General features: G+C 44.7%; 1 protein-coding gene across 2 annotated transcripts in view; it reads left to right on the top strand.

Annotated features, from left to right (window-relative positions):
• Positions 1 to 24,012: 24,012 nt before the first annotated feature.
• The window catches only part of CCBE1 (collagen and calcium binding EGF domains 1), a 238,370-nt gene continuing 235,413 nt past the window's right edge, over positions 24,013 to 26,969 (top strand). The window contains exons 1-2 of one of the 2 annotated variants that reach the window (XM_060119749.1): positions 24,013 to 24,691; positions 25,130 to 25,210. In XM_060119749.1, the coding sequence (XP_059975732.1) occupies positions 24,561 to 24,691; positions 25,130 to 25,210 (212 nt within the window). In that variant the 5' untranslated portion in view covers positions 24,013 to 24,560. The remainder of the gene's footprint in view (positions 24,692 to 25,129; positions 25,211 to 26,969) is intronic. The other variant, XM_060119750.1, reaches the window with a different exon arrangement.

The following is a 26,969-nucleotide window of genomic DNA, read 5'->3' as shown; positions in this document are numbered from 1 at the left end:
GCAGGGGACATGGTTCGATCCCTGGTCCAGGAAGGTCCCACGTGCCGCAGAGCAACTAAGCCCGTGTGCCACAACTACTGAGCCTGCGCTCTAGAGCCTGCGAGCCAGAACTACTGAAGCCCGTGCACCTAGAGCCTGTGCTCCGCAACAAGAGGAGCCACCGCAATGAGAAGCCCGTGCACCGCAACAAAGAGTAATCCCTGCTCGCCACAGAGAAAGCCTGTGCACAGCAACAAAGACCCGATGCACCCAAAACTAAATTAAAAACTAAAATTAGGGCTTCCCTGGTGGCACAGTGGTTAAGAATCCGCCTGCCAATGCAGGGAACACAGGTTTGAGCCCTGGTCCGGGATGATCCCACATGGCGCGGAGCAACTAAGCCCGTGCGCCACAACAACTGAGCCTGCGCCCTAGAGCCCAGGAGCCACAACTACTGAGCCCACATGCTGCAACTACTGAAGCCCGTGTGCCTAGAGCCCACGCTCTGCCACAAGAGAAGTCACCGCAATGAGAAGCCTGTGCACCGCAACGAAGAGTAGCCCCCACTTGCCGCAACTAGAGGAGGCCCACGTGCAGCAACAAAGACCCAACACAGCCAAAAATAAATAAAAAATAAAAATAAATAAATAAAATTTAAAAATAAAATAAATAAATAAATAAAGGGGCAAGACTGGAAGAAAGGAAGTGATAATATGGATGAACAGAAAAGCCTAGAAAACAAACCAAAAAAAACACACAAAAATTTTTTTTAAAAAGCCAATAGTGCCAAGGTTGAGAAAACTTGTGCCAAAGAGAAGAATAATTCCAGTCTGCACACCAAAGATGAGTGCAATATGGTTAATATTCTTGGAGCTTTTAAAGTTGCTAAATAAACATTGAGGACTATAAATACCATTCTTCAATGGAAACCAGAATATGCCAAAGTGAAAAATGTATATTTAATGGGTTTAACTGAAAGCTAGAGAAGACAACTAAATATGAACTAAACAGTGGTACAGCATAGCATTCAATAATTTTACTATATACATATGTACATACATACATATAGACATATATTAGAAACTCACATACACACACACACAAAACCTACTTTATCAAGATTCAGGGCCATTTCTATTTTTAAGCTATGATGAAAGGGCCTTTTATCATACTGGGTTGACATACTTTGTTAGTCCTCATACCGAGCCACTGTTCATCCAGGTCAATATTGTGTGTTTGTCCATGAGATCTTATCAGTTAGTCTTTGCTGCATAAAAACACCATTCCAAAATTCAATAGCTTTCATCAGTAGACATTTGCTTTCGTGCTCTTTGGTCTATAGGTTGATTGAATGGCTGATTTAGGTTTGGCTCAGCTCAGTGGTGCTTCTTGGGGCTGTGGGTCTTGCTTGGCTTAGCTTTGGGTGGGACTTGGATTTGCTCCTTGTGTGTTCTTTTACCGGGCTGAAGGAGAAGTAGCTACTTTTTGGAGGATCTTCTCATAGTGATGACAGATGTGCAAGTCAGGGAGCAGAACTGTGAGGAACCTTAAGACCTGGGCTCAAAACTGGCACAACTGTCACTTCTGACCACATTCCATTAGCCAAAGTGAGCCGCGAGGCTTGGGCTGGTATCAGTGGAGTGGAGGAATATTCTTTGCCATCAGTGGGAAGGACCGCAGTCAAATGACATAGAGTACCGAAGTTGGGGACCATAATGTAATCTACAATAGGCATTATGGTAGTTCCCTATGAAATCATATCAAAAGTTTCATGGGTCATTTTAAAGCAGTTCTGACACCTTGCACCCATTATGGCTATATCATCCATAAACTTATATAATTTTTTAAGTTTAATTTTCTTTCATTGTGAAAATAATAAAAAACTTATTTGAGAATATATAAAAAGTATAAAAGACTAGACTAAAGCAAAGTCAACCACAACATTACAACCCACAGAAAATGACAATGTTCTGGTGTATTTATTTTTAGCATTAAAATGCTTTTGGGGGCTTCCCTGGTGGTGCAGTGGTTGAGAGTCTGCCTGCCGATGCAGGGGACGTGGGTTCGTGTCCCGGTCCAGGAAGATCCCACATGCCGCGGAGTGGCTGGGCCCGTGAGCCATGGCCACTGAGCCTGCGCGTCCAGAGCCTGTGCTCTGCAACGGGAGAGGCCACAACAGTGAGAGGCCCGCGTACTGCAAAAAAAAAAAAAAAAAAAAAATGCTTTTGGATTAGAGAAGTAATTTTTGCGTATGTTGAGAGTTTGGAAAGTAGCAAAAAGTGTAAAAGCACTTGAAATCTCACCCCATAACAATTGTCTCTGTTAACATTTTTTTATGCACAGGATTTGTTATATTTATTTGGTATCAAACTATATCTGAATTTCTCATCCTGACTTTTCTCACCAAAATATACGTTAAGTATTTCCTGTGTCACTAAACATGCTCTGCAAACAAAATGTTAATAGCAGTCAAAAATTCGACAACAAGAAGCAAGAAGAACTACAATCCTGCAGCTTGGGGGAAAAAAAACACATTCACAGAAAGATAGACAAGATGAAAAGGCAGAGGGCTATGTACCAGATGAAGGAACAAGATAAAACCCCAGAAAAACAACTAAATGGAGTGGAGATAGGCAACCTTCCAGAAAAAGAATTCAGAATAATGATAGTGAAGATGATCCAGGACCTCAGAAAAAGAATGGAGGCAAAGATCGAGAAGATGCAAGAAATGTTTAACAAAGACCTAGAAGAATTAAAGAGCAAACAAACAGAGATGAACAATACAGTAAGTGAAATGAAAACTACACTAGAAGGAATCAATAGCAGAATAACTGAGGCAGAAGAACGGATAAGTGACCTGGAAGACAGAATGGTGGAATTCACTGCTGCGGAACAGAATAAAGAAAAAGGAATGAAAAGAAATGAAGACAGCCTAAGAGACCTCTGGGACAACATCAAATGCAACAACATTCCCATTATAGGGGTCCCAGAAGGAGAAGAGAGAGAGGAAGGACCCGAGAAAATATTTGAAGAGATTATGGTGGAAAACTTCCCTAACATGGGAAAGGAAATAGCCACCCAAGTCCAGGAAGCGCAGAGAGTCCCATACAGGATAAACCCAAGGAGAAACACGCTGAGACACATAGTAATCAAATTGGCAAAAATTAAAGACAAAGAAAAATTATTGAAAGCAGCAAGGGAAAAACGACAAATAACATACCAGGGAACTCCCATAAGGTTAACAGCTGATTTCTCAGCAGAAACTCTACAAGCCAGAAGGGAGTGGCATGATATACTTAAAGTGATGAAAGGGAAGAACCTACAACCAAGATTACTCCATCCGGCAAGGATCTCATTCAGATTCGATGGAGAAATCAAAAGCTTTACAGACAAGCAAAAGCTAAGACAATTCAGCACCACCAAACCAGCTCTACAGCAAATGCTAAAGGAACTTCTCTAAGTAGGAAACACAAGAGAAGAAAAGGACCTACAAAAAGAAACCCAAAACAACTAAGAAAATGGTCATAGGAACATACGTATTGATAATTACCTTAAACGTGAATGGATTAAATGCCCCAACCAAAAGACACAGGCTTGATGAATGGATACAAAAACAAGACCCATCTATAGGCTGTCTACAAGAGACCCACTTCAGACCTAGGGACACATACAGACTGAAAGTGAGGGGATGGAAAAAGATACTCCATGCAAATGGAAATCAAAAGATTTCATTTTGATTTTCATTTTGATTACTCCAGCTGGAGTAGCAATACTCATATCAGATAAAATAGACTTTAAAATAAAGAATGTTACAAGAGACAAGGAAGGACACTACATAATGATCAAGGGATCAATCCAAGAAGAAGATATAACAATTATAAGCACCCCAATACATAAGGCAACTGCTAACAGCTCTAAAAGAGTAAATCGACACAATAATCGTGGGGGACTTTAACACCTCACTTACACCAATGGACAGATCATCCAAACAGAAAATTAATAAGGAAACACAAGCTTTAAATGACACAATAGACCAGATAGATTTAATTGATATTTATAGGACATTTCATCCAAAAACAGCAGATTATGCTTTCTTCGCAAATGCGCACGGAACATTCTCCAGGATAGATCATATCTTGGGTCACAAATCAAGCCTCACTAAATTTAAGAGAATTGAAATCATATCAAGCACCTTTTCTGACCACAATGCTATGAGACTAGAAATGAATTACAGGGGAAAAAAACGTAAAAAACACAAACACATGGAGGCTAAACAATATGTTACTAAATAACCAAGAGATCACTGAAGAAATAAAAAAGGAAATCAAAAAATATCTAGAGACAAATGACAATGAAAACACGACGATCCAAAACCTATGGGATGCAGCAAAAGCAGTTCTAAGAGGGAAGTTTACAGCTATACAAGCCTACCTCAAGAAACAAGAAAAATCTCAAATAAACAATCTAACCTTACACCTAAAGGAACTAGAGAAAGAAGAACAAACAAAACCCAAAGTTAGCAGAAGGAAAGAAATCATCAAGATCAGAGTAGAAATAAATGAAATAGAAACAAAGAAAACAATAGCAAAGACCAATAAAACTAAAAGCTGGTTCTTTGAGAAGATAAACAAGATTGATAAACCATTAGCCAGACTGATCAAGAAAAAGAGAGAGAGGACTCAAATCAATAAAATTAGAAATGAAAAAGGAGAAGTTACAAGAAACACCGCAGAAATACAAAGCATCATAAGAGACTACTACAATCAACTCTATGCTAATAAAATGGACAACCTGGAAGAAATGGACAAATTCTTGGAAAGGTATTACCTTCCAAGACTGAACCAGGAAGAAATAGAAAACGTGAACAGACCAATCACAAGTAATGAAATTGAAACTGTGATTAAAAATCTTCCAACAAACAAAAGTCCAGGACCAGATGGCTTCACAGGTGAATTCTATCAAACATTTAGAGAAGAGCTAACACCCATCCTTCTTAAACTCTTCCAAAAAACTGCAGAGGAAGGAACACCCCCAAACTCATTCTATGAGGCCACCATCACCCTGATACCAAAACCAGACAAAGATACTACAAAAAAGAACATTAGAGACCAATATCACTGACGAATATAGATGCAAAAGTCCTCAACAAAATACTAGCAAACAGAATCCAACAACACATTAAAAGGATCAGACACCATGGTCAAGTGGGACTTATGCAAGGATTGCAAGGATTCTTCATTATACGTAAATCAATCAATGTGATACACCATATGAACAAATTGAAGAATCAAATCCATATGATCATCTCAATAGACGCAGAAAAAGCTTTTGACAAAATTCAACACCCATTTATGATAAAATGTCTCCAGAAAGTGGGCATAGAGGGAACCCACCTCAACATAATAAAGCCCATATATGACAAACCCACAGCAAACATCATTCTCAATGGTGAAAAACTGAAAGCATTTCCTCTAAGATCAGGAACAAGACAAGGATGTCCACTCTCACCACGATTATTCAACATAGTTTTGGAAGTCCTAGCCACGGCAATCAGAGAAGAAAAAGAAATAAAAGGAATACAAATTGGAAAAGAAGAAGTAAAACTGTCACTGTTTGCAGATGACATGATACTATACATAGAGAATCCTAAAGATGCCACCAGAAAACTATTAGAGCTAATCAATGAATTTGGTAAAGTAGCAGGATACAAAATTAATGCACAGAAATCTCTTGCATTCCTATACACTAGTGATGAAAGATCTGAAAGAGAAATTAAGGAAACACTCCCATTTACCATTGCAACAAAGAGAATAAAATACCTAGGAATAAATCTACCTCGGGAGACAAAAGACCTGTATGCAGAAAACTATAAGACAGTGATGAAAGAAATTAAAGATGATACCAACAGATGGAGAGATATATCATGTTCTTGGATTGGAAGAATCAATATTGTGAAAATGACTATACTACCCAAAGCAATCTACAGATTCAATGCAATCCCTATGAAACTACCAATGGCATTTTATACAGAACTAGAACAGAAAATCTTAAAATTTGTATGGAGAGAAAGAAGACCCTGAATAGCCAAAGCAGTCTTGAGGGGAAAAAAAGGAGCTGGAGGAATCAGACTCCCTGACTTCAGACTCTACTACAAAGCTACAGTAATCAAGACAATATGGTACTGGCACAAAAACAGAAATATAGATCAATGGAACAGGATAGAAAGCCCAGAGATAAACCCATGCACATATGGTCACCTTTGATAAAGGAGGCAAGAATATACAGTGGAGAAAAGACAGCCTCTTCAATAAGTGGTCCTGGGAAAACTGAACAGCTACATGAAAAAGAATGAAATTAGAACACTCCCTAACACTATACACAAAAATAAACTCAAAATGGATTAGAGAACTAAATGTAAAACTGGGCACTATAAAACTCTTAGAGGAAAACATAAGGAAGAACACTCTTTGACATAAATTACAGCAAGATCTTTTTTGATCCATCTCCTAGAGTAATGGAAATAAAAACAAAAATAAACAAATGGGACCTAATGAAACGTAAAAGCTTTTGCACAGCAAAGGAAACCATAAACAAGACGAAAAGACAACCCTCAGAATGGGAGAATAGATTTGCAAACAAATCAAGAGACAAAGGATTAATCTCCAAAATATATAAATAGCTCATGCAGCTCAATATTAAAAAAGCAAGCCCAATCCAAAAGTGTGCAGAAGACATAAATAGACATTTCTCCAAAGAAGACATACAGATGGCCAAGAAGCACATGAAAAGTTGCTCGACATCACTAATTATTAGAGAAATGCAAGTCAAAACTACAATGAGGTATCACACCAGTTAGAATGGGCTCCATCAGAAAATCTACAAACAACAAATGCTGGAGAGGGTGTGGAGAAAAGGGAACCCTCTTGCACTGTTGGTGGGAATGTAAATTGATACAGCCACTATGGAGAACAGTATGGAGGTCCCTTAAGAAACTAAAGATAAAATTACCATATGACCCAGTAATCCCACTACTGGGCATATACCCAGAGAAAAACATAATTCAAAAAGACACATGCACCCCAGTGTTCATTGCAGCACTATTTACAATAGCCAGGTCATGGAAGCAACCTAAATGCCCATCGACAGATGAATGGATAAAGAAGATGTGGTGCATATATAGAATGGAATATTACTCAGCCATAAAAAGGAACAAAATTGGGTCATTTGTAAAGACATGGATGGATCTAGAGACAGTCATACAGAGTGAAGTAAGTCAGAAAGAGAAAAAAATATCGTATATTAATGCATATATGTGGAACCTAGAAAATGGTACAGATGAACTGGTTTGCAGAGCAGAAATTGAGACACAGAAGTAGAAAAAAAATATATGGACACCAAGGGGGGAAAGCGGCGGGGTGTTGGGGGTGGTGGTGTGATGAACTGGGTGCCTGGGATTGACATGCATATGCTGATGTGTATAAAATGGATGACTAATAAGAATCTGCTGTATAAAAAAATAAATAAAATTAAATTAAAAAAACATTCAAGCACATAGGGGTCCTCTATCCAATCACTTATTTAACTCATTTTTATCTTCATCTGTGGATACTCTTAAGATAGTGCTTTCTGCACTAGTTATAGAGCACATCTTTGAAAAACAAATACAAAAGGAGTGTATCCCTAATACTGTCAAATTCTGTTTTTATACAACTTTCACTAGTTGACATAGTGATTGAAACAACTCAACCATTTCTTACAAGGATAACCAGGAAAGGAGCCAAACTTCACCAGTGCCAAAAAAAGTGACAATAATTCTTTAATTGTTCATACCTGGCTTATTTATTCTCCTGGAACCAATAGTAACATATGCTTTCCTGCTGATACTGTCTAGTGATTTTCTTCTAAGGACTGACAGTATGATATGTATTCCATTTGGTGCTTGTGTAACTAGACAAAGGCATATTAAGGCTTTAAATCACAGAATTTTGACAGTTTACAATTTGAATTACTTTTCATTAGAAGGACTTGTAGGGCTGCATGTGGAGTCCTGGGAGCCACGTGAGCCCTCTGGTTGACCACTTAGCGGTGCCAATACTTGCGCATGGATGAGGCTTGAAGTGTTAGCAGATGCAAATGGTTTAAGGGTTAACTTTTAAATGTTTACCTAACTATCCCTTTATACACTACATATAGACATCTAATATTGTGAAAAGAGATGTACAGACCAGGTATGTTCGTTTTCTAGGGCTGCCTTAACAAAGTACCACAAACTGGGTGTCTTAAAACAACAGAAATTTATTGTCTCATAGTTCTGGGGGCCAGAAGTCCAAAATTAAATTGTTGGCAGGGCCATGTTCACTGTGAAAACCATAGGGAAGAATACTTCTTGCCTCTCCTGGTTTTCGGTGTTTTCCAGCAATTCTTGGCATTCCTTGGCTTGTAGATGCATCACTACAATTACTGCCTCTGTCATAGGTCACACAGCCATCTTTTCTTGTATGTCTTTTTCTCCTCTTTATAAGGACAGCAGGCATATAGGATTAAGGGCCCATCTTACTCCAGTATGACTTCATCTTAACTAATTAAATCTGCAATGATCCTATTTCCAAGTAAGGTCACATCTGAGGTACTGGGGTTAGGATTTCAACGTTCATTTTTTTTTTTTTTTGGCCACACTGCGTGGCATGTGGGATCTTAGTTCCGTGACCACAGATTGAACCCATGCCCCCTGCAGTGGAAGCGTGAAGTCTTAACCACTGGACCGTCAGGGAAGTCCCCTCAACATATTTTTTGAAGGACACAGGAAAATGGAAAGTTAAAACCCTGAGTAAGTGAAATACTCAAGTTAAAACCCTGAGTAAGTGAATATTGGTTCCTATTGCTTAGCTGGAAACAATGAATACATAATAAAAACATGTTTCTGCAATTGTGGGATGGATTTAATGAATAGAATAATGGATTTGTAGAGACGTGGATGGATCTAGAGACTGTCATACAGGGTGAAGTAAGTCAGAAAAACAAATATCGCATATTAACGCATATATGTGGAACCTAGAAAAATGGTAGAGATGAACCGGTTTGCAGGCCAGAAGTAGAGACACAGACGTAGAGAACAAATGTATGGACACCAAGGGGGGAAAGTGGAGGGGTGGTGGTGGTGGTGTGATGAATTGGGAGATTGGGATTGACATGTATACGCTAATATGTATAAAATAGATAACTAATAAGAACCTGCTGTATCCATTTTTTTAAATTAAAAAAAGAAAAGAATAATGGGAAGTTCCCCTTTGGGCACTTACCAACATATGTTCTGCTTAAATTCCAGACTTCAAGAGTATCATATGAGCATTCCAGAAGCATAGCATTTCTACGTATAACGGTCATAATTTTAGCAAGGAAACCTCCTGAGTTAACTACTGTTTTCTGGGAATTTCCCAGATTTCTCTGGATTTCAACATGAGTGATATGACCCAGTAACATTACTGTGTGATATAGGACGATATGGCTGCAAAGTACAAATTTTTCTAATTCCTCACATGGTCCGCCATTTGGCTAATTGAGTCCATCTCAGTTGCAGATGAGCCAAAGTAGAAGATAGTTCCCAGAATGAGCCTTGATTAGAAAAGTCTGCCCCAGTATAGTCCAGCTGCAGGCCAACTGGCAATGTCTTGAATCACTAAGGAGAGTGCTACAATGCGGTTTTCCTCATACTTGCTATCCTCATCATTCTTGATAAGTCATTATTGGCCACTAGGATCTTTCAGAAAGCACTTATGTAAACCCCAAAACTCACTGATTTATTCGTTGTCATGTAATAAATCAAGTAGATACAGACATTGTCTGTAACCAACATGCCTTATGCAACCAACTGTGCTTATAGAATATCCGTAGCTGTATGAAGAATTTGTAGCATGTAAAACAAGCCCACTGGTGGAATGATTTATAGAATACTCCTAGAATAAGTTCAACTAAGATACTTACAAAGGTTAAGATAATTTTTCTTTGCTTTAGAACTGATGAGGGATAGCAGAATGACATTTTGTATTGATAATATGCCACTTAGTAAAATTTAAAACACTATCTAAAGGTTACTCATTGCCCCTGTCCTTGGGGTAGGCACATCAATTTATAGGAGGGAAATCTGAGACAGAGATAACTAAGTGACTTTCTTCTGATCCTAAGTGTTAGATAAAATCAGTATGTTTATTTATGATTTCTATAGTCACTAAGTGCATGCTCACAGGAACACGTACACAGTAGGTTTACTGAGTACATTTCATATGCCCAGTACTCTGTCCTGTGTAGGACTTTCATGTATTATCTAACCTCCCTGTATCCTTTGTAATGAGAATTGTCATCATCTCTACTTTAAAGATGAGCAAGCTGGGGACTAGACAGCTTAAGTAACTTGACTATGGCCCCAAGCTAGTAAGGTACAGTGTGGCTAGGAACCCATGGGATACTTCCAAAACCTATCCTCTTCCTAAGACTGGTTTATCCCCATTCCTTTAAATAACATCCTTAAGTTGTCTCCTCTGCCTCTTTTGAAGACATCCTGTAGCTGTGTTTCCAGCTGATGCCCATTCCAGAATATATCATTGATTTAAGGATGAGCTTAGTCCTGTGAGCAGTCAAGTTAAGGATCCAAGATGCAAAAAGCAGTACCGCATCTGGTCAGAGCCATCACCCTTGTCATTGTCTTTGTCAGACTGCCCGTCGTGTCCCTGCTCAAGGTCAGCATGCACTGCCGTAGAGGCCCAGACAAGTGTGTGTGAGGGGCCGTCATTTCTTTGCCCCAGGAGGCCAAGACTCTTCTAAATTGGACGCAGGTTGGAGGTATCAGGAGTGGCAAATGCCTCCCTTGCATTCCTTCCAACTCACATGAGCTGTTATTCTTCCCGTGGAAAGCAACCACTGGATGGTTTAGTATGAGAATGAGGATTACGTGAGATTATAAATAACACTCCCCTCACCTCCCCCACCCCCCTCCCAGGAGCATATTCCAGGAAGACGTTTTGGGAGGCTAGAGGAAGATGAATAAGTAGAAACAACCTTGGCCATCTGTGACTGTGTCTAAAACATGAGTTCTGAGGTTAGAGCACTATGATTTCAATCTGCAACCATGTGCTGCTGTGAGGACCACCACTTCTCTCTGACTTGTTCCTAAAATGTATGATTTATGTACAGAAACACTTCCCCCCAAAGCAAAATAAACCCAAACAAAATATAGCCAACCAGCTGACTCTCAATGATTGCATTATATGAGGTGTCAGAAAACCATTTGGATGGCATTCCTTGATGGGGAACACAAGCGGTGGGAAAGATTAGCTTACTAACTCCATCACTGTGAAATTTCTTTTACAAGTTTTTTCCTAATGTTTCATGGGGGGAAATGACAAAGCTGTTTCCATTCAGTCTCATTGGCTTGTTGGCCCTGGAGAATGGAGGAAGGCGCTGTGCCTTTCTGATACTCATAAAATAGTTGTTGCTATCATCCTTAAAAATGAGGCCATAGCCTCACAACTGCCTGCAAGGGGGCGGGTTCAGAGCGAAGCACAGAGACGCCTCCTTCCCCACCCCATCCCCACGCTGTCTGCCCTCCATTGCCTCTGGCAGACCTCACCATGATTACAGTAACCTCCCAGCAGGGACCCGGCCACCTCCAACAATCACATCTCATTAAACAGTAACTTCCAACCTCCTCTCCCTCTTGGCCTCCGAGCTGAACTGTGCCAATAGGGAAAGCTTCTGATGGAATTTTCATTCTATTTCCTTTCCCTCCTCCAGAGAGGGGAGGTCTGGTGATGTGGCCAAGCAGTGAAGAACTTCAAGAACTGTAATCTAAAGGGTCTAGAAACCCACAACCATCTGTTAATTAGACAAATAATAATTGACCAAGCCACGAGCATTGACTCAGATTCACAGAGAGGGAAATGGAATTCCAAGCCCGTGTCTCACCCTTAACACTGGCTGCAGAGAGCGCTTAGGACCCTCATCTCCAGATGCCTCTGCTTCAGCCCTCAGCCCACCCAGTGAGGCAGCTCAGCCCCTGCTGGGGTGGGTGTCAGTTTTCTGTCTACGACCTATTTCTATTTCTGGGGCACCTCCACATTCAGTCATTCCTCTGCTACTTGTGCTTTTCCTCAGGAAAGCCAGCTACAGCTGGAAGTCCTCAGGAGCTGGGTTGATAGAAAAGAACCAGAAAATCAAATAACAGAGGGCCCAGCAAGGTTTCTGACCTACCCTGTAGCCCCCAACCCAGCTGAGGGGGAAGTGAATGTGGTCGGGGTGAGACAGGCTGACCTGGACACTGGACACCAGCTCTCAGGTTTGGAACCCAGAGCAGCTGATCTTCCTCACCGTGATGATGATGATGATGATGATGATAAAACTTTGCAAATGGCCTCCTAAGTGACATGTGAAACGAAGATACTCAAGTCCCTTCCTTCAACCATGGTGGAATCATTTAACAAATAGGAGATGTTCATCCTACGTAAAGAACGCAACGATGTGCGAAATAAATCTTTTCTTTATTCCACAGTCATTCGTTAGGAATATATTGTGCACGAGGCCGAAGTGAAATATTCAGAGATTTACACATTTCCTTGTCTTAAATCCTAAACCTGGGCTCGAGGCTCTAGCCAAATCCTAAGTGGCCCTGAATTATTTTCTTGCCAATAATGTAGCAACATGTCCTCCTTTTGTTTGCACGTCCACCCCTCACCCCACCCCAACCCCCACCCGGGGTGCCTGAGGTTTCTCTGACTGTGATAACATTTGCAGGCATACACTTCCGTTTGCTTGCCAAGGTCCCTCTTGACTCTTTATGAGTTTTCAGGTGGCTGCCTGGACTTACGCACAGTCTGTGGCCACGGAGCTCAGCAGAGCTATCGGTTCACACGGAGACCGCTCTTGGAACCTTAAATAAATCACCCAACTTGGCCAACTGATCATAAATGGCAAGAACGTGCCACAGGACACAGTGAAGAATGAACTTCAGAGTCACTTCCTCTTTCTTTAAGGGACCCCCAGGCCTTGTTTGCAGGCAAAGCCCAAGCTGTCTGGCCTGATAACTCAGGCCATTAAGGGAGATCAGTCCAGTCAGTGAAATAATGGTGACAGACCCAAATGAGGTTTCTGTGGGGAGGGCGGCCTGGATAGAGATGCCTCATGCAAAACAGCCTTTGTAGATAAGAGCCAGAGCCAGTCCTTAGTGGCTAAGCATGTGCTCTCCCAGACCAGACAGCCAGCACCAGATTCCAGGTCCCACCACTTAACTGATCCAGGGACCTTGGTTGCATGACTGGCCTTTCCATGCCTCAGTTTTGCTCATCTCTAAAATGGGGATAATCCTATTTACCTGGCAGGCTTGCTGGGGAACTGGATAACATCACCTCAGAAAATCACTTAGAACAGCTCTTGGGATATAATGAACAGACAATGAAGGATTGTCAGGACTGTTATTGAAACAGGATGGGGCACAAGCTTAACATCCAGAGGGACGCCAGGAGGCCCGTGTTCTCACCATGAGCACATGAATTTCACAGAGCCGTGAAGAATGTGCATATAATCCCCAGTCTGGCACTGACACCCCAGCCTGGCAATAGATAGTGGTATCACAAACAGGATTATGGCCCTTTCAGGGACATCCCCACCCCCTCCATAGCCATGGGGAAAAGGCCCATCTCGTGGGAAAATATAAGGTGATAATGCTCAGGGAAGGGGGTTTCGAATTGTGTTGGTCTCAGTTGGATCTCGGGGGGAAAAAATGTCTTCCTTGACACCCAGTTTTCTATATAAAAGTCCCCCCTCTCCCAGGAATGACAGCCTTTTTAGGGCTTATGCTGAATCTTACTGTTTTCCTTCAATCCCCTAAACAGCTGCTCTAAGTTTTCTTAACCTTGACCTTAGATTTCAGGGAATTCAGGGTAGAAGAAAAGTAAAGCCGGCCTCAAAAGTAGTTACAGCGCTGCAAATTTCTTAATGTGGTGAAGGCAGCCTATCATTGAGCTGGGGCAACTTCCACACTGTTCAGAAGTGTCCTGATTTCCAGAGACAAGGCCTAATAACTCCTGACTGGTAAAGTTTCCTAGTCAACTCAGCCCGCTCTAATTTATTAATTGTATGGAGGATAACAGTTTGGCCTGAAGAGCAAGAAAACAGTTTTTGTAGGAAGCGGCTGTTACGTGGAGGTGACTGAAACCACTTGTCTTCTGACCCTTTCCTTTGGGACTTGATTGAATGTTGATGGTGTTTTTGCAAGAAGTGAGAAATCAATAAGTACGGAGGCGCGGAGCTGTCACCCGTGGTATGGGAGCTCCTGAAAGAGTCACGGGTGTTTTGTGCATTGGGGTCAAACGCAGGCGTCTCCAGTTACGGTGGTCTTTTTCAGAATGTTGGGCTTGGGTGCTGGGAGTGGGGAGGGGAAGCTATGCGGCTTGCCTGGCTTCCTGTGGCGATTCCACTAAGCTACATTGGGGTCCAAGTGGATGGCCACACTTCACAGATCACTCATCTGTAAAAGAGGGATCTTAGCTACGAGGATTGTGGGAAGGAAGCTGAGGATCGGTGGCCTCTGATTCCTGTGTCCTTGCTTTGCTGTCCCCCCTCCATGAAGGCTGCTCACCTCCTTTATCCATGAATTCATTCAGCATTCGTTCCTGCAAACATATAAGCAACCAATTCTACGCTGGAGTCTTCAGCTAGGGAAGTGAAACCCTAGCAAACCTGCTCCCCAGATCCTGCAGGAGGAAAGAAGCCCTGAGGACACTGTGATTTTAGCCCAGTGAGACTGGCCTGGGACTTCTGACTTCTAGAGCTACAAGATAATAAATTTCTGTTGTTGTAAGCCACTACACTGTGGTCGGTTCTCGTAACAGCCGCAGGAAACTCATACAAGGTGCTCTTTCCTTTCTGCTCCGATCACCCCTCACCTCCTGCATGCAGCACCCAGCTTAGCTGTGGCTGGGTGGCTCGCTTGCCTCTGGGTCAGAGCTGGAACTCTCTGGGGATGTTTGTTCTCTTATTTATTTTAGTTGCTAACACATCCAACATTGCCTGTCATACAGCAAATACAGCAAAATCATTTGATTTTTTGTTTGTTTGTTTTTTAATGAATGAAGGTAGGGAATGTATTTCTCCCTTCTCTTACAGCAGGAGAAGAGCGGGCACAACCACGCCATGCCACGCCAACGCAAGCAACACATAAACATCAACATCGGGAAGAAAGGACCAGAACAACCGCTGCGGCCAGCAGCAGGTGAGCTGAGGAAAGCATGCAGGAAGGGGCGAGGGTAGTCAGAACACAGGGCTGTCTGATATACTCGAGGGAGTCTGAAGCCAGAACGTTTAAGGGCTGCTTTGGGTTTGGGAAAACTGAGAAGATAAACAGAATTCTAAGCAAAATATTTTCACAGTTCCTCTCATCAGGGCAGGACAGCGGAGAGATAAGGTAACTGCTGAACTAAGATAGGAACACGAAGCCAGGAGGAGACAAAGAGTCTAAGAGGTGAGATCTGACCACGTTGAAAGGCGTAAAGGAGATTCCGCCAAGGGGATGGATGCCGTGACCAGGAAGAAGCGATGAGAAGATGGGAGCTGGACTCCAGGGCAGGCTCGGGGCAGAAGAGGATGAAGCAACAGGGATTTGGAAACAGGAGACGAAAAATGAGAGTGAGAGGTGGATGACTATGTGTTTCGAGCAGTATTTCTCAACCTTGACACCGCGGACATCTCAAGCCAGGCAATTCTTCGCTGTGGGATGTGGGGAGGAGGCTGCCCCGTGCACTGCAGGAGGTTGAGCGGCACCCCGGCCTGTGCACATCTAGATGCCAGAGCGCCCAGCCCCCCAGCTGTGACACCTAAAATGTCTCCGATGTTGTCGAATTTCTGCTGGGTGGCAGAATTGACCCTTGGGTGAGAACCAATGATTTCGCAGAAGAAAAAGGATTGGGGAGGGAACGTACTTTAAACTTGTATATTTGGGGAAGGACACACTTTAAGGAAGCGCAGAGCAGCAGAAGGAAAACAGCAGAGACGAGGGAGTCAAGCTGGCAGACAGAAAGTGAAAGTTGGTGGGTGAAAGGACTGAATCTGACCAAAGGAGGAATTACAGCAAAATGATTGATGAAAGAGCAGAACGGACCAGAAGGAAGCAGAAATCAGAAACAGGAGAGGAAAAGACCCAAAAGGAAAGCAGGGATGACTGGCCAAGAAGAAAGGACACAGCCTGAGAGGGAATGGACTTCAAAGCGGGTCCCTCGGGGATTTAATGACGGGTTACTGACACGAGGGGTCTGGCCCATTAGTCTTGTATCAGGACGTGAGGATTTGAGAGCCAAATACATGTCAGGCTGCATACACATAGCTTTCAGGCTCATTATAATTATCCCACAGATAAATGCAACTGAAAGAAGACTTGAAATGTCCCAACTCCCTTTCTGATGAACTATCAAGGCGGTCATCAGCGATCAAACCAAAGAAACAACACTAAAAGGTACACCTCAGGTCTAAACATCACGGATCAGGCAGAAGGAAGGTAAACAATGGCCCTGATACACCCCAAACCAAACGGGATGCATGTGGATGAAACGAACCTAAACCAAGGCTGCTCGTTTTATCTGACATTCCTTTGGGATTCTGCATTGTTGGTAAAGATTAGGATGGAAGAATGCAAACCCATGCTGATCTGAAACATCCACAAGCCCACAACTTCTGAGGATTGTGTGTGTGGAGGGGGAGGGGCGGTGAGAGGGGAGGGAGGATGGGAGAAAGAGAGAGGTATCCAAAACTCTTCCAGCTTTCTTGAGCAAACCTTGGTTGCAACTGCTTACCCTCCACTATTCTTTCTAGATCTCAAAGAATCCGTTTCTGGGCTTCCCTGGTGGCGCAGTGGTTGAGAGTCCGCCTGCCGATGCAGGGGACACGGGTTCGTGCCCCGGTCTGGGAGGATCCCACATGCCGCGGAGCGGCTGGGCCCGTGAGCCATGGCCGCTGAGCCTGCGCGTCCGGAGCCTGTGCTCCGCAACAAGAGAGGCCACAACAGTGAGAAGCCCGCGTACCGCCAAAAAAAAAAAAAATCAGTTTCCAACCGGAAGGTGATTCCATGGGACTACGCTGGACTCTGATATTTTCAAAGCATTTTGCCTAGGTATTTCTCCGTGGTGACTACAAAAATGCTCCCCCCAACACCCCTGCGGGCTTTCCTGATAGCCTAGTTCTGTGAGAGTTCTAGGTCCGATAAAGACCTGTCTCAGGTCCAGGGCTAGAATGGGAAGGAGGGTTTGCAAACGTGCCAGAGCTCCAAGGGTTTGGAAACTGGATCTCAATCTTCTCGTGTCAGCATTCCCACGTAACTCAGCAGACTCTCTAGCTCCACGAGGACAGGTCCCGTGGATAAAGCTCAGCATTGCTGCAAAGAGAGAGGTCAGCTAATACACAAAGGTGAGGACTTATGGGGTCAGCTGGTTGGCACAGAGCTGCCTAGGAAGGATCGTGCCTGAGCACGAGCCGTGAGAGAGTCTCAGGGTCACTGATTATCATGGTGGACCTTGGGCTTTCCCTGGTTCTCATTACATCCCTGGGCAAACATCCTGGATGTAGTCTGTCTCTTAGGAGAAAACTGCCCAGATTCTTACTTCTCCAAAGGGCAGTTTAGTGTAGTGTTAACAGCATGGACCCTGGGGCTAAAAATGCCTCAATTCAAACCCAGCTCATTACTCATAACTCTGTACCTTAGGCAAGTGAATTAAAATCTCTACCTCAGTTTCCTCACCTGTAAAAAGCAGATGATAATAGAATCAGTGACAGAGGATTATAATAAGGATTAGATGAGATAATACTTGTAGACTTTCTTTTTTTTTTTTCTGTTTTTTTTTTTTTTGGCCGTGCTGTGTGGCATGTGGGATCTTAGTTCCTGGACTAGGGATTGAACCTGTGCCCCCTGCAATGGAAGTGCAGAGTCCTAACCACTGGATAATACTTGTACAGTGCTTTTAAAAATATCTGCATGGGGCTTCCCTGGTGGCGCAGTGGTTGAGAGTCCGCCTGCCGATGCAGGGGATACGGGTTCGTGCCCCGGTCTGGGAGGAGCCCATATGCCGCGGAGCGGCTGGGCCCGTGAGCCATGGCCGCTGGGCCTGTGCATCCGGAGCCTGTGCTCCGCAACGGGAGAGGCCGCAACAGTGAGAGGCCCGCATACCGCAAAAAGGAAAAAAAAAAAAAAAATCTGCATGGGGCTTCCCTGGTGGCGCAGTGGTTAAGAATCCACCTGCCAATGCAGGAGACACGGGTTCAAGCTCTAGTCCAGGAAGATCCCACATGCCGCGGAGCAACTAAGCCCATGTGCCACAACTACTGAGCCTGCGCTCTAGAGCCCATGCTCTGCAACAAGAGAAGCCACCGCAATGAGAAGCCCGCGCACCACAACAAAGAGTAGCCCCCGCTCGCTGCAATGAGAGAAAGCCCACGCCCAGCAACGAAGACCCAACGCAGCCAAAAGTAAATAAATAAATAAATAAATATATATATATATGCATGTACCAAGTGCTCAATAAGTATTTGTTGTTATACTTTGTGCCAAATTCTTGGAAAATTATCATCATCCATTAAAAGCGTTCAGGAATGTGGCTTTCTTGGTATTTTATCATGAATAGGTCTCATTTTGGTCAACAAATGTACTGCATGTTCTGTCAGACTCTAACAACCTTTACCCTGAGTGCTAAGATTTTTCTGCATCATATGGACTGCCTCATTTTCTTTAAACGGAACTGTGCTCCCAGAAGACTGTGGCCTCCTTAGGCAGGGCCCATTCCTCTGCTGCAAATTGTCCCAGCCTGACCCAGTTAGAAACGTTCAACAGAAAATAATGCAATCACACGGATGCATAGATTTGAAGAGAGTGTTCACACCACTCTAGAATTGACCACAGCTGGGTTTTAACTAGCCAGTTCCTTGAACACGCTTAGATCATGATTTCGTTTAAAATATATAAAAGTCAGACAGGCACAATATTCAGAAGCACAACTATTCTCTAAGGCAAAGTATGTACATTCTAATTTCTAGCAACTGTTAATGGACTTGAGTTACCCAGGGCCTTAGTCACCCCCTAACATTTAATTAAAGCACAATGGTAGGGACTTCCCTGGTGGCGCAGTGGTTAAGAATCCGCCTGCCAATTCAGGGGACATGGGTTCGATCCCTGGTTGGGGAAGATCCCACATGCCGTGGAGCAACTAAGCCCGTGTGCCACAACTACTGAGCCCACATGCCACAACTACTGAAGCCCATGCTCCTAGAGCCCGTGCTCCACAACAAGAGAAGCCACCGCAATGAGAAGCCTGCGCACCACAATGAAGAGTCGCCCCTGCTAGCAGCAACGAAGATCCAATGCAGCCAAAAAATAAATAAAAATAAAATAATCTTAAAAAAAGAAAGCACAATGGTAGTGACAGCAATGTGAATGCTGCCACTTAGTTTAGTCTGTCCTGTGACAGGACGTCTCTATCCTTAGCCATCCATTTCACAAGGTATCTTTTATGGAAAGTAAGTTAAATGTGACAGGGTGGATGGCCCACCATAACTGCACTCAAATTTTCAAAGATAAACAATTAAAATAATATTTGCTTTCATTTATTATCTCTGATGCAACAGTCATCTTATATATCTCATTTACTTTTTTCAATAATCCTGTGACTTGGAGATCGTTGTTTCTAATTATCTATGGATAAACTGAATCCCAGGACCTTGTTCAGGGTCATAAAGGTTTTAGGTTTTAGAGCTGGATTTCAAATCTAGGTAACTCTAATTTTTAAGTCTAATTCCTTTCTTTTCCCAGTGTTATTTCTCTAAGTCCAGTTTTTAAAAGGAGGGAGGTAAAGTCAACCTCATATCCACAGGAAAAAAATATTTTTAATAAGTAATAAGTAAGTACTTTTAATAAGTGAATACCCATTCTCTGCTAGCATGGACATTATATTTATTCCACCATAAAAGATACCTTGGCTCAAATAAGAAAACTTTTATTAAAGTCAACATTGTTATTACCTGTCAAATTGGCTTGATACCATACTACTGAGCTAAGTATCTCCGAGTTCTCAATAAATTTCTTTTTTTTGCAGTACGCGGGCCTCTCACTACTGTGGCCTCTCCCGCTGCGGAACACATGCTCCGGACGCGCAAGCTCAGCGGCCATGGCTCACGGGCCCAGCCGCTCGGTGGCATGTGGGATCTTCCCAGACCGGGGCACGAACCCATGTCCCCTGCATCGGCAAGCAGACTCTCAACCACTGCGCCACCACGGAAGCCCCTTCCTTTGCTTTAATTGCTTTATCTAATCCTGCTCCATGCCATATATAATACTATAAATAATGCATATACTATATAAAGAAATGTGTACACTGTAAAATAGTATGTATTTTTTTCAGCCACCACAAATCCCTTTCATAAGGAAAAATTTAAGCTAACAAATAATAGAGGAATGAATTGTGTCCCCACTTGGTGGTGTTTTGCCCTTTAATTTGTCTTTTTATTGATCGTTCTTTTCTAATACGATGTTGATCTCCAAATAAGATGTTGGAGTTCCTCAAAAAGGAGTGGGCAAAATGGGTAAAGTTGGTCAAAAGGTACAAATTTCCAGTTCTAAAATAAATAGGTCCTGGTAATATACTGTCCAGCATGGTGACTATAGTTAATAATACTGTACTGTAGGGGCTTCCCTGGTGGCGCAGTGGTTGAGAGTCCGCCTGCCGATGCAGGGGACATGGGTTTGTGCCCTGGTCCGGGAAGATCCCACATGCCGCGGAGCGGCTGGTCCCGTGAGCCATGGCCACTGGGCCTGCGCGTCTGGAGCCTGTGCTCCGCAGCCCGAGAGGCCACAACAGTGAGAGGCCCGCGTACCGCAAAAAAAAACAAAAAAAAACAAAAAAAAATAATACTGTACTGTATATTTGAGAGTTAGGTCTAAGAGAGTAGATCTTAAATGTTCTCATCACAAGAAAAAAAAATGGTAACTTTGTGCGGTGATGGATTAACTGGACTTACTGTGGTAATCATTTTGCTATAGGTAACATATGGAATCATTACATTGTACACCTGAAACTAATACTTTACATGTCAATCTGCCTCAGTTAAAAAAATAAAAGCTAAAAATTAAAAAAAAAAATGAGTGGAAGAGGCCATGGTTCTTATCTCCAAGGGTACTCTCTGCCCCATGGCCTAGTTTTTTCACTTTGCTTGTGTATACCGGCCTCTATGTTCTCCAGCCAGTCAACCCCCCTTCTCCCCCCAGCCCCAGACAGCACTCAGCAGCCCTTAACAGTAGCCCCAGCCCTACCTGGCCCACGAGGGAGTTGAACCTACAGCACAGTCTGCATTCAAAGCCCTTGGTACAGCCTCGTACCCCTAGGACATGGCAAATTGTATAACTATGCACACTCTGCTTTATCTCAGAGAAGCTGACAGGCCTATATGGAAAACATTGCAGAGAGTGCTATGCTGAAGAGAAATAATCATACAGAGCCTCCCCCGAGGAGCATTTAGGTCCGTATCATCAGTCTTTGTAACACGCCTATGAAAGAGGCAGGAGGTGCGTCCTCTCAGCCAGTGTTTCTTAAGTGAGGGAATGAGGCAGATCGTTGGGGAGCTTATGTGTGGCTGGGGAGAGAGTTAGGGTCTCAGGAGAGACAACCGAAGACCCCAGGGGTCCCTGCCACACTCAGCTGCCTTCTGACATCTCCCATGCAGGCTGCAGCCTGAGCCAGTGCAGGGTTCGTCTTTTACAGGAGCGTTTAACTTTTCAGGGGACTGGAATCCATACAGGCCATCCACATCTCTCTCCGCTGGGCTGTGCTTTCCAGCCCAGCTCCCAAAGCCCCACAAGAAATGTTTTGTGTGGTCAGTAGCTGCCAGTGAGTTTAAATTCCAGGCCTCCAGGCAAAGGTTTTAAAAAAGGTCTCTGCTCCAGCTCACCTCTTCTAGAAATGCTCCCTGACCACCCAGCCTCAGGGTTTCCTCCCAGGCAAACCTGGCCTGTTTGTTGGGCCCCAGCACCTCCTCTGACACCTCATTCTCATCTGTGCTCAGTGGTGGGGCTGAAAATAAGGAGGCCTCAAAGTCAGCTCAGTCCCCAATTTTCCACCACACAGCTGTGCATAACAGACATGATTTTGCTTTTATCATTTGCAGCCTGAATTACTTTCTCCGTAAAGTTGCATGTCCCCATATGTGGCTTATTAACTATTTAAGGAAGCCGATAACAAACTCCTATACCATTCTCTCCTACTTGTAGAACTAAGACCCATAATACAACAGTAGAAAAGCAAAACTGAGTAAAGAGGAGAAAAAAAGATAGCCAGATATCAAAATAGAGTAATAGGTAAGAAAATAAAAATAGAACCTCCTAGGGACTTCCCCTCGTGTGTGGTCCAGTCAGCAGTTAGGCCTCCAAGATTCCACTGCAGGGGGCGTGGGTTCTATCCCTGGTCTGGGAACTAAGATTCCCACAAGCTGCATGACTTGGCCAAAAAAAGAAAAAAAAAAAAAAAAAAAGAAAGAAATAAAAAAGAAATAGAACCTTCTACAGAATGGCCTCTTCTCTGCAAGATGGAGACTAAACATTTTTTGGCACAATCTAAAGTGATACAATTTTTATAATTTCCACCATGGGTTTATTTTTCAAGTGCTTAGAGAGGTATCTCTTTAGGAACCCAAACAACTGTTGTGAAATAAACTATTTATCTAGAAAGCAGAAAGCTGGAAAGTTAAAACTGAAAATCCTGTGCATATAATCATTTAGGTTAAAAATGGTAACAGTTAATGTCTACTGAGCGCTCAATATACGCCAGGCACTGTGAAAACATCACATGCATTACCTCATTTATTACTCTTAAACACTCAGGGAGTTTTCTCCATTTTACAGATGAGGAAACTGAGTTTCAGAAAGGTTAGGTAACTTGCACAAGGTCATGTAACTTGTGCAAGGTCACAGACCAAGGAAGCCACACAGCCTGGGTTTGAATCCAGGTTTATTTGTTGTTTTTTTTCCTGACTGTATGATGGTCACTAGCAGGTTTGGCAAGCTTCTGAAGTGTCTCCTGAACTACCACGTGAAAATTCACTGCTCTTGTGTGTAGCACCGTATTTCAATATCAAGTGTGTTTTATGCTCTGCCATGTCTAAGGTTTGTAGGAAAGAAACCCACCTCGCTGAAGTCGGACTCCTAGTTTCAAGGGATGTGGTATCAAATAAAATCGTGAATGTGAAAAACCTTTGGAAAATATAAAAGCAATCTACAGAGAAATGAGGATACCATTGCTATTTTAAAATGTCAAGATGTATGTGATATGCACGGTGATTCTCAGTTGCCCAGAATATTTTGAATCAAAACACCTGCTCACCTAACCAATTAGCACACCGGTAACTTGTGAACAAGCTACCTTTTCACCTCCTCCGGCAACCTTCTGCTCTTGCAACTTATTTCTGGGCCACGACCACTTGCTTGCTCAGCGGGGCACGTTTATATCACGAGCTTCTCTTTAACAGGCACAGAAACGCCTAACGTGCAACCAAGTGTGAAGATGCAGGCGTATATATATGAGTTACAATTGGGTCACCACCAGGTGAGCTGATTTACCGTACCGCCCCGCAGCCCGGGTTTTCAGGATACCCGTTAACAGCCCCGCGTTAACTAGCAGGGGGCAGGCGCTGATTAACGGCCCCCTTCCGTGTCTCACCTGATCTTCCAGCTCTCACGTGTGTGCGTGGTTTTGAAGCAGCATTAAAGCTGCTCAGGGCAAGAGGATTTAACCCCCCCCCCCCGCACACCCACCCACCCAGAAAGAGCTGAGGAGAGCTCGTTGCTTGTTCGACCAGAGGACTAAGGGGCTTTAATGATGACAGACCACGCTCCAGAAATGGTGCAATTTCAGGTTTTAGAGAAGGCAGTTTGGGAGAGCCGCTGGAGCCTTCACCTCCTCCTTCCTCCCTTATTCTACTAAGGAGAACCGAGGTAGCGGGAAAGGACAGTGTAGGCGCTCGAGGGGAAAAGCCAAACATTTGCCTGACCCGAGTCCTTGGAAAGCAACTGACAACAGGAAGGAAGCTTATTAACCCCTCTGCTCCCCCTCCCTTTTCCCGGGGTGAGAATCGACTCCTCCTCCCGGGCGTGCGACCCCGGGGTAAAAATGCAAGCGGCCGCCTGCTTTCCGCACCCTGCGCGCGGCGCCCGGCGGAGGAAGAAGCAGGCGGCGAGGGCGCCGCCCCAAGCCGCGTGGAGCTAGTTCGTCTCTTCGGCGTGAACCTCCCGAGCGAGACGGCCTGGACCCCGCGACCGTCGCGCCGGCTGGGCACCGCAGGCGCCCCATTTCCCAGCCTCTTCAGAGCTAGCACTCTGCACCCCAGTCCCTAGCCTAATCCCCCTCAACACCACGGCGGCACCAACCCCGGTGCCTCTCGCAGGTGGCGCAAACGCCCCCGCCCTCGGGCGCCCCCTGCCGGGGAGAGGGAAGGCGGCGGCGGGCGCGGAGGAGCCGGGCGCAGGGCGGGGAGAGAGCTCCGGCGCCGGGAAGAAGCCGGGAGCTTCCCTGATGGTGCCGCCGCCTCCGAGCCGGGGAGGAGCGGCGAGGGGGCAGCTGGGCAAGAGCCTGGGTCCGCTTCTGCTGCTCCTGGCGCTGGGACACACGTGGAGCTACCGAGAGGAGCCCGAGGACAGCGACAGGTAAGCGCTGCCGGTCCCTGCTTGGTGCGCCCCGGCTCTTGGGGTGCAGGCGGTGCCCCTTCCCCTCCACAGCGGTGAGCCTCACGCCCTCGCTTCCCCGGGCACTCAACTGTTCTGACCGACGTTAAACTCTGCTCCCGGGTGAGACCCTCCGCGCCCTTAGCCCTGGCTCCCCCATCTGTGGGTCGGGGCACCGAGATACCCGCGCGCAGCATTCCTGCCGCCCTTCAGTGCCCCGCTTCTTCACCTTTTCTTTCCCTTGGCCCTGGGTTCCCTGCGTTGGACCCTCGCCGGGCCCGCCCCTGACCCTGGAGCCCGCTCCGCGCCCGCCTGAGGGGAACCAGCGCCTGGTCGGCGCGCGGGACGCGGACGCCCAACGCGCGTCTGCCCTCCGCTCTCCAGCGGAGAACCAACGAAGTTCCTCAACTTTTTCCACAGAGAAATCTGCTCGGAAAACAAAATCGCCACGACCACATACCCGTGTCTGAAGCCTTCAGGCGAGCTCACGACGTGCTTCAGGTAAGTCTCGGGGCTCCGCGGAGTCCGTCCGTGCGCGCCCGGGCTGTTTGGGGAGGCGGCGCCGCGCAGGAGGGGCTTGGAGATCCGCTCGGGGACCGGGGCCACGGTGGTGGGTGCTGGGTGAGTGCTCCTTGGTGCAAACGCCTTCTTTTCTTTTGCGTGTGGTTTCTGCGCCGGAGCAACGATGGGCAGCTGAGTGGCGGCCGCACCTAGAGTTCGTGCTCTAAGAACCCGAGGGAGGTGGTTTACTGCTCCCTCGAATACTTGCGTGATGGTTGGAGAAAACGCTGAAAGTTTCGTAAAGAAAGCGGGTCGGATGGGGGGTGTAAACAGTGCGGCATAACAAAGGTGAATGGCTGGTTTTGCGTTTTGTTTTGAAAACTTAAAGGCATACAACCAGGAAATCCTTGGTCCTTGGCTATCTTTTGATTTTCTGCCAGGACAGTGTGTAACAGTGTTACGGCCTCTGTGGGCAGGAGGATGTGGGAGGACTGCCGGCCGTCGATAGGGTTAAGTGAAAGCAAAAAGCGTCAAGATGGTTGAGCCACAAGAAGAGGATCAGTCTTCCTGAAAACTCAGCTCACGGAGCCTGGGTACTTGTTAAAGCTAAGCATGAATAGGGCTAGGGACTCAATAGTATGGAAAATGCTCCCAGGTGGTTCTGATTCTCAACAAGGTGAATCACTGTTCCCTGCTTGCAATTTTCTGGAGGTGAGGGTTGACTTGTTGTCACCATAGGCTTCTGTGCCAGTGCCCTCATTGGAAGGAGGCACCCACCATAAGCGCTTATGAGTTGCCTGCTTTTTAAAGGTTCTGTGGGAGGTACAGGGATCACACACTCTACCAGACTCCATCTCTGTCTCTGGGAATCATGCACTGTTTGGGGTGCCAGGCTAACTATTGGGTAGTACAAGATAACACAGTAATCCTCAAAAGTGAACTTGAAAGAGAAGGAAGTTGCACTAATGATGCGGTAGCAGATGAATCCTTTGAGCTGTTAAAAAAAAAAATTTGCATGTGCTCAAAGGTTCAGGTGTAAGTGGTTACAGGGCTGGTCAGTTTAGGGGTACAAAGGCACCATCGGTTACGTCACGTACCATGCTGCTTAAGTGAAGCAACAGTCAAGTTTTAGCCTTGGGAAGGGCGCCTTCTCTGGGAAGTGGGTGGTGATACTGACGAGACATGTGAGCTAGTGGGGAAGAGGGAGTATGGTTCAGTTGGCAGGTGAAGACTTAGGTTAACTGGGTAAGCAAGGTCGCCCATCTGGAGACCTGACCTGGTGCCAGCCCTGTTTCTTCCACACTATTTCTTAGGATCCCTTTTTTTCCCTGTCACCGCAGCATAAAACCTCTAACATGGAACGTATCCCTGAGATGGTTTGCTCATTTATTTGGTCCCTGAAGGTCAGACTGCACATAAGTCAGTGACAGTTACAGAATGCGTGTCTGATTTTCAGAAACCATTGGTGCCTGATTAGTGTTCTAAGCTGATTTCATTCGTTACGCTGTTACTTGTTACGCTGTTACTATCTTTTTTTAAACAGAATTTAAAAACTGGTGTTTTTCTGCACTAAGCCTCTGTAGGAGACATTAGTAATGTCTTGATATGTTTTCATTAACAGCTACTCAAAGAAACAGCTTATGAGAGCTAATAAAAAGGATATCTTATTTCTAGGAGGAAAGAGCTTAGAGGAGTGGGAGGATGTTTTCAGTTGAAGAAAATGGTAATGGTCCCTGTGAATATTGTTTCTTTGGTTTTC

Source organism: Mesoplodon densirostris, chromosome 15, assembly GCF_025265405.1.
Source record: "Mesoplodon densirostris isolate mMesDen1 chromosome 15, mMesDen1 primary haplotype, whole genome shotgun sequence".
Taxonomy (NCBI): domain Eukaryota; kingdom Metazoa; phylum Chordata; class Mammalia; order Artiodactyla; family Ziphiidae; genus Mesoplodon; species Mesoplodon densirostris.
Note: the sequence above shows the minus strand (reverse complement) of the source record. Positions and strands in the feature narration are given on the sequence as shown.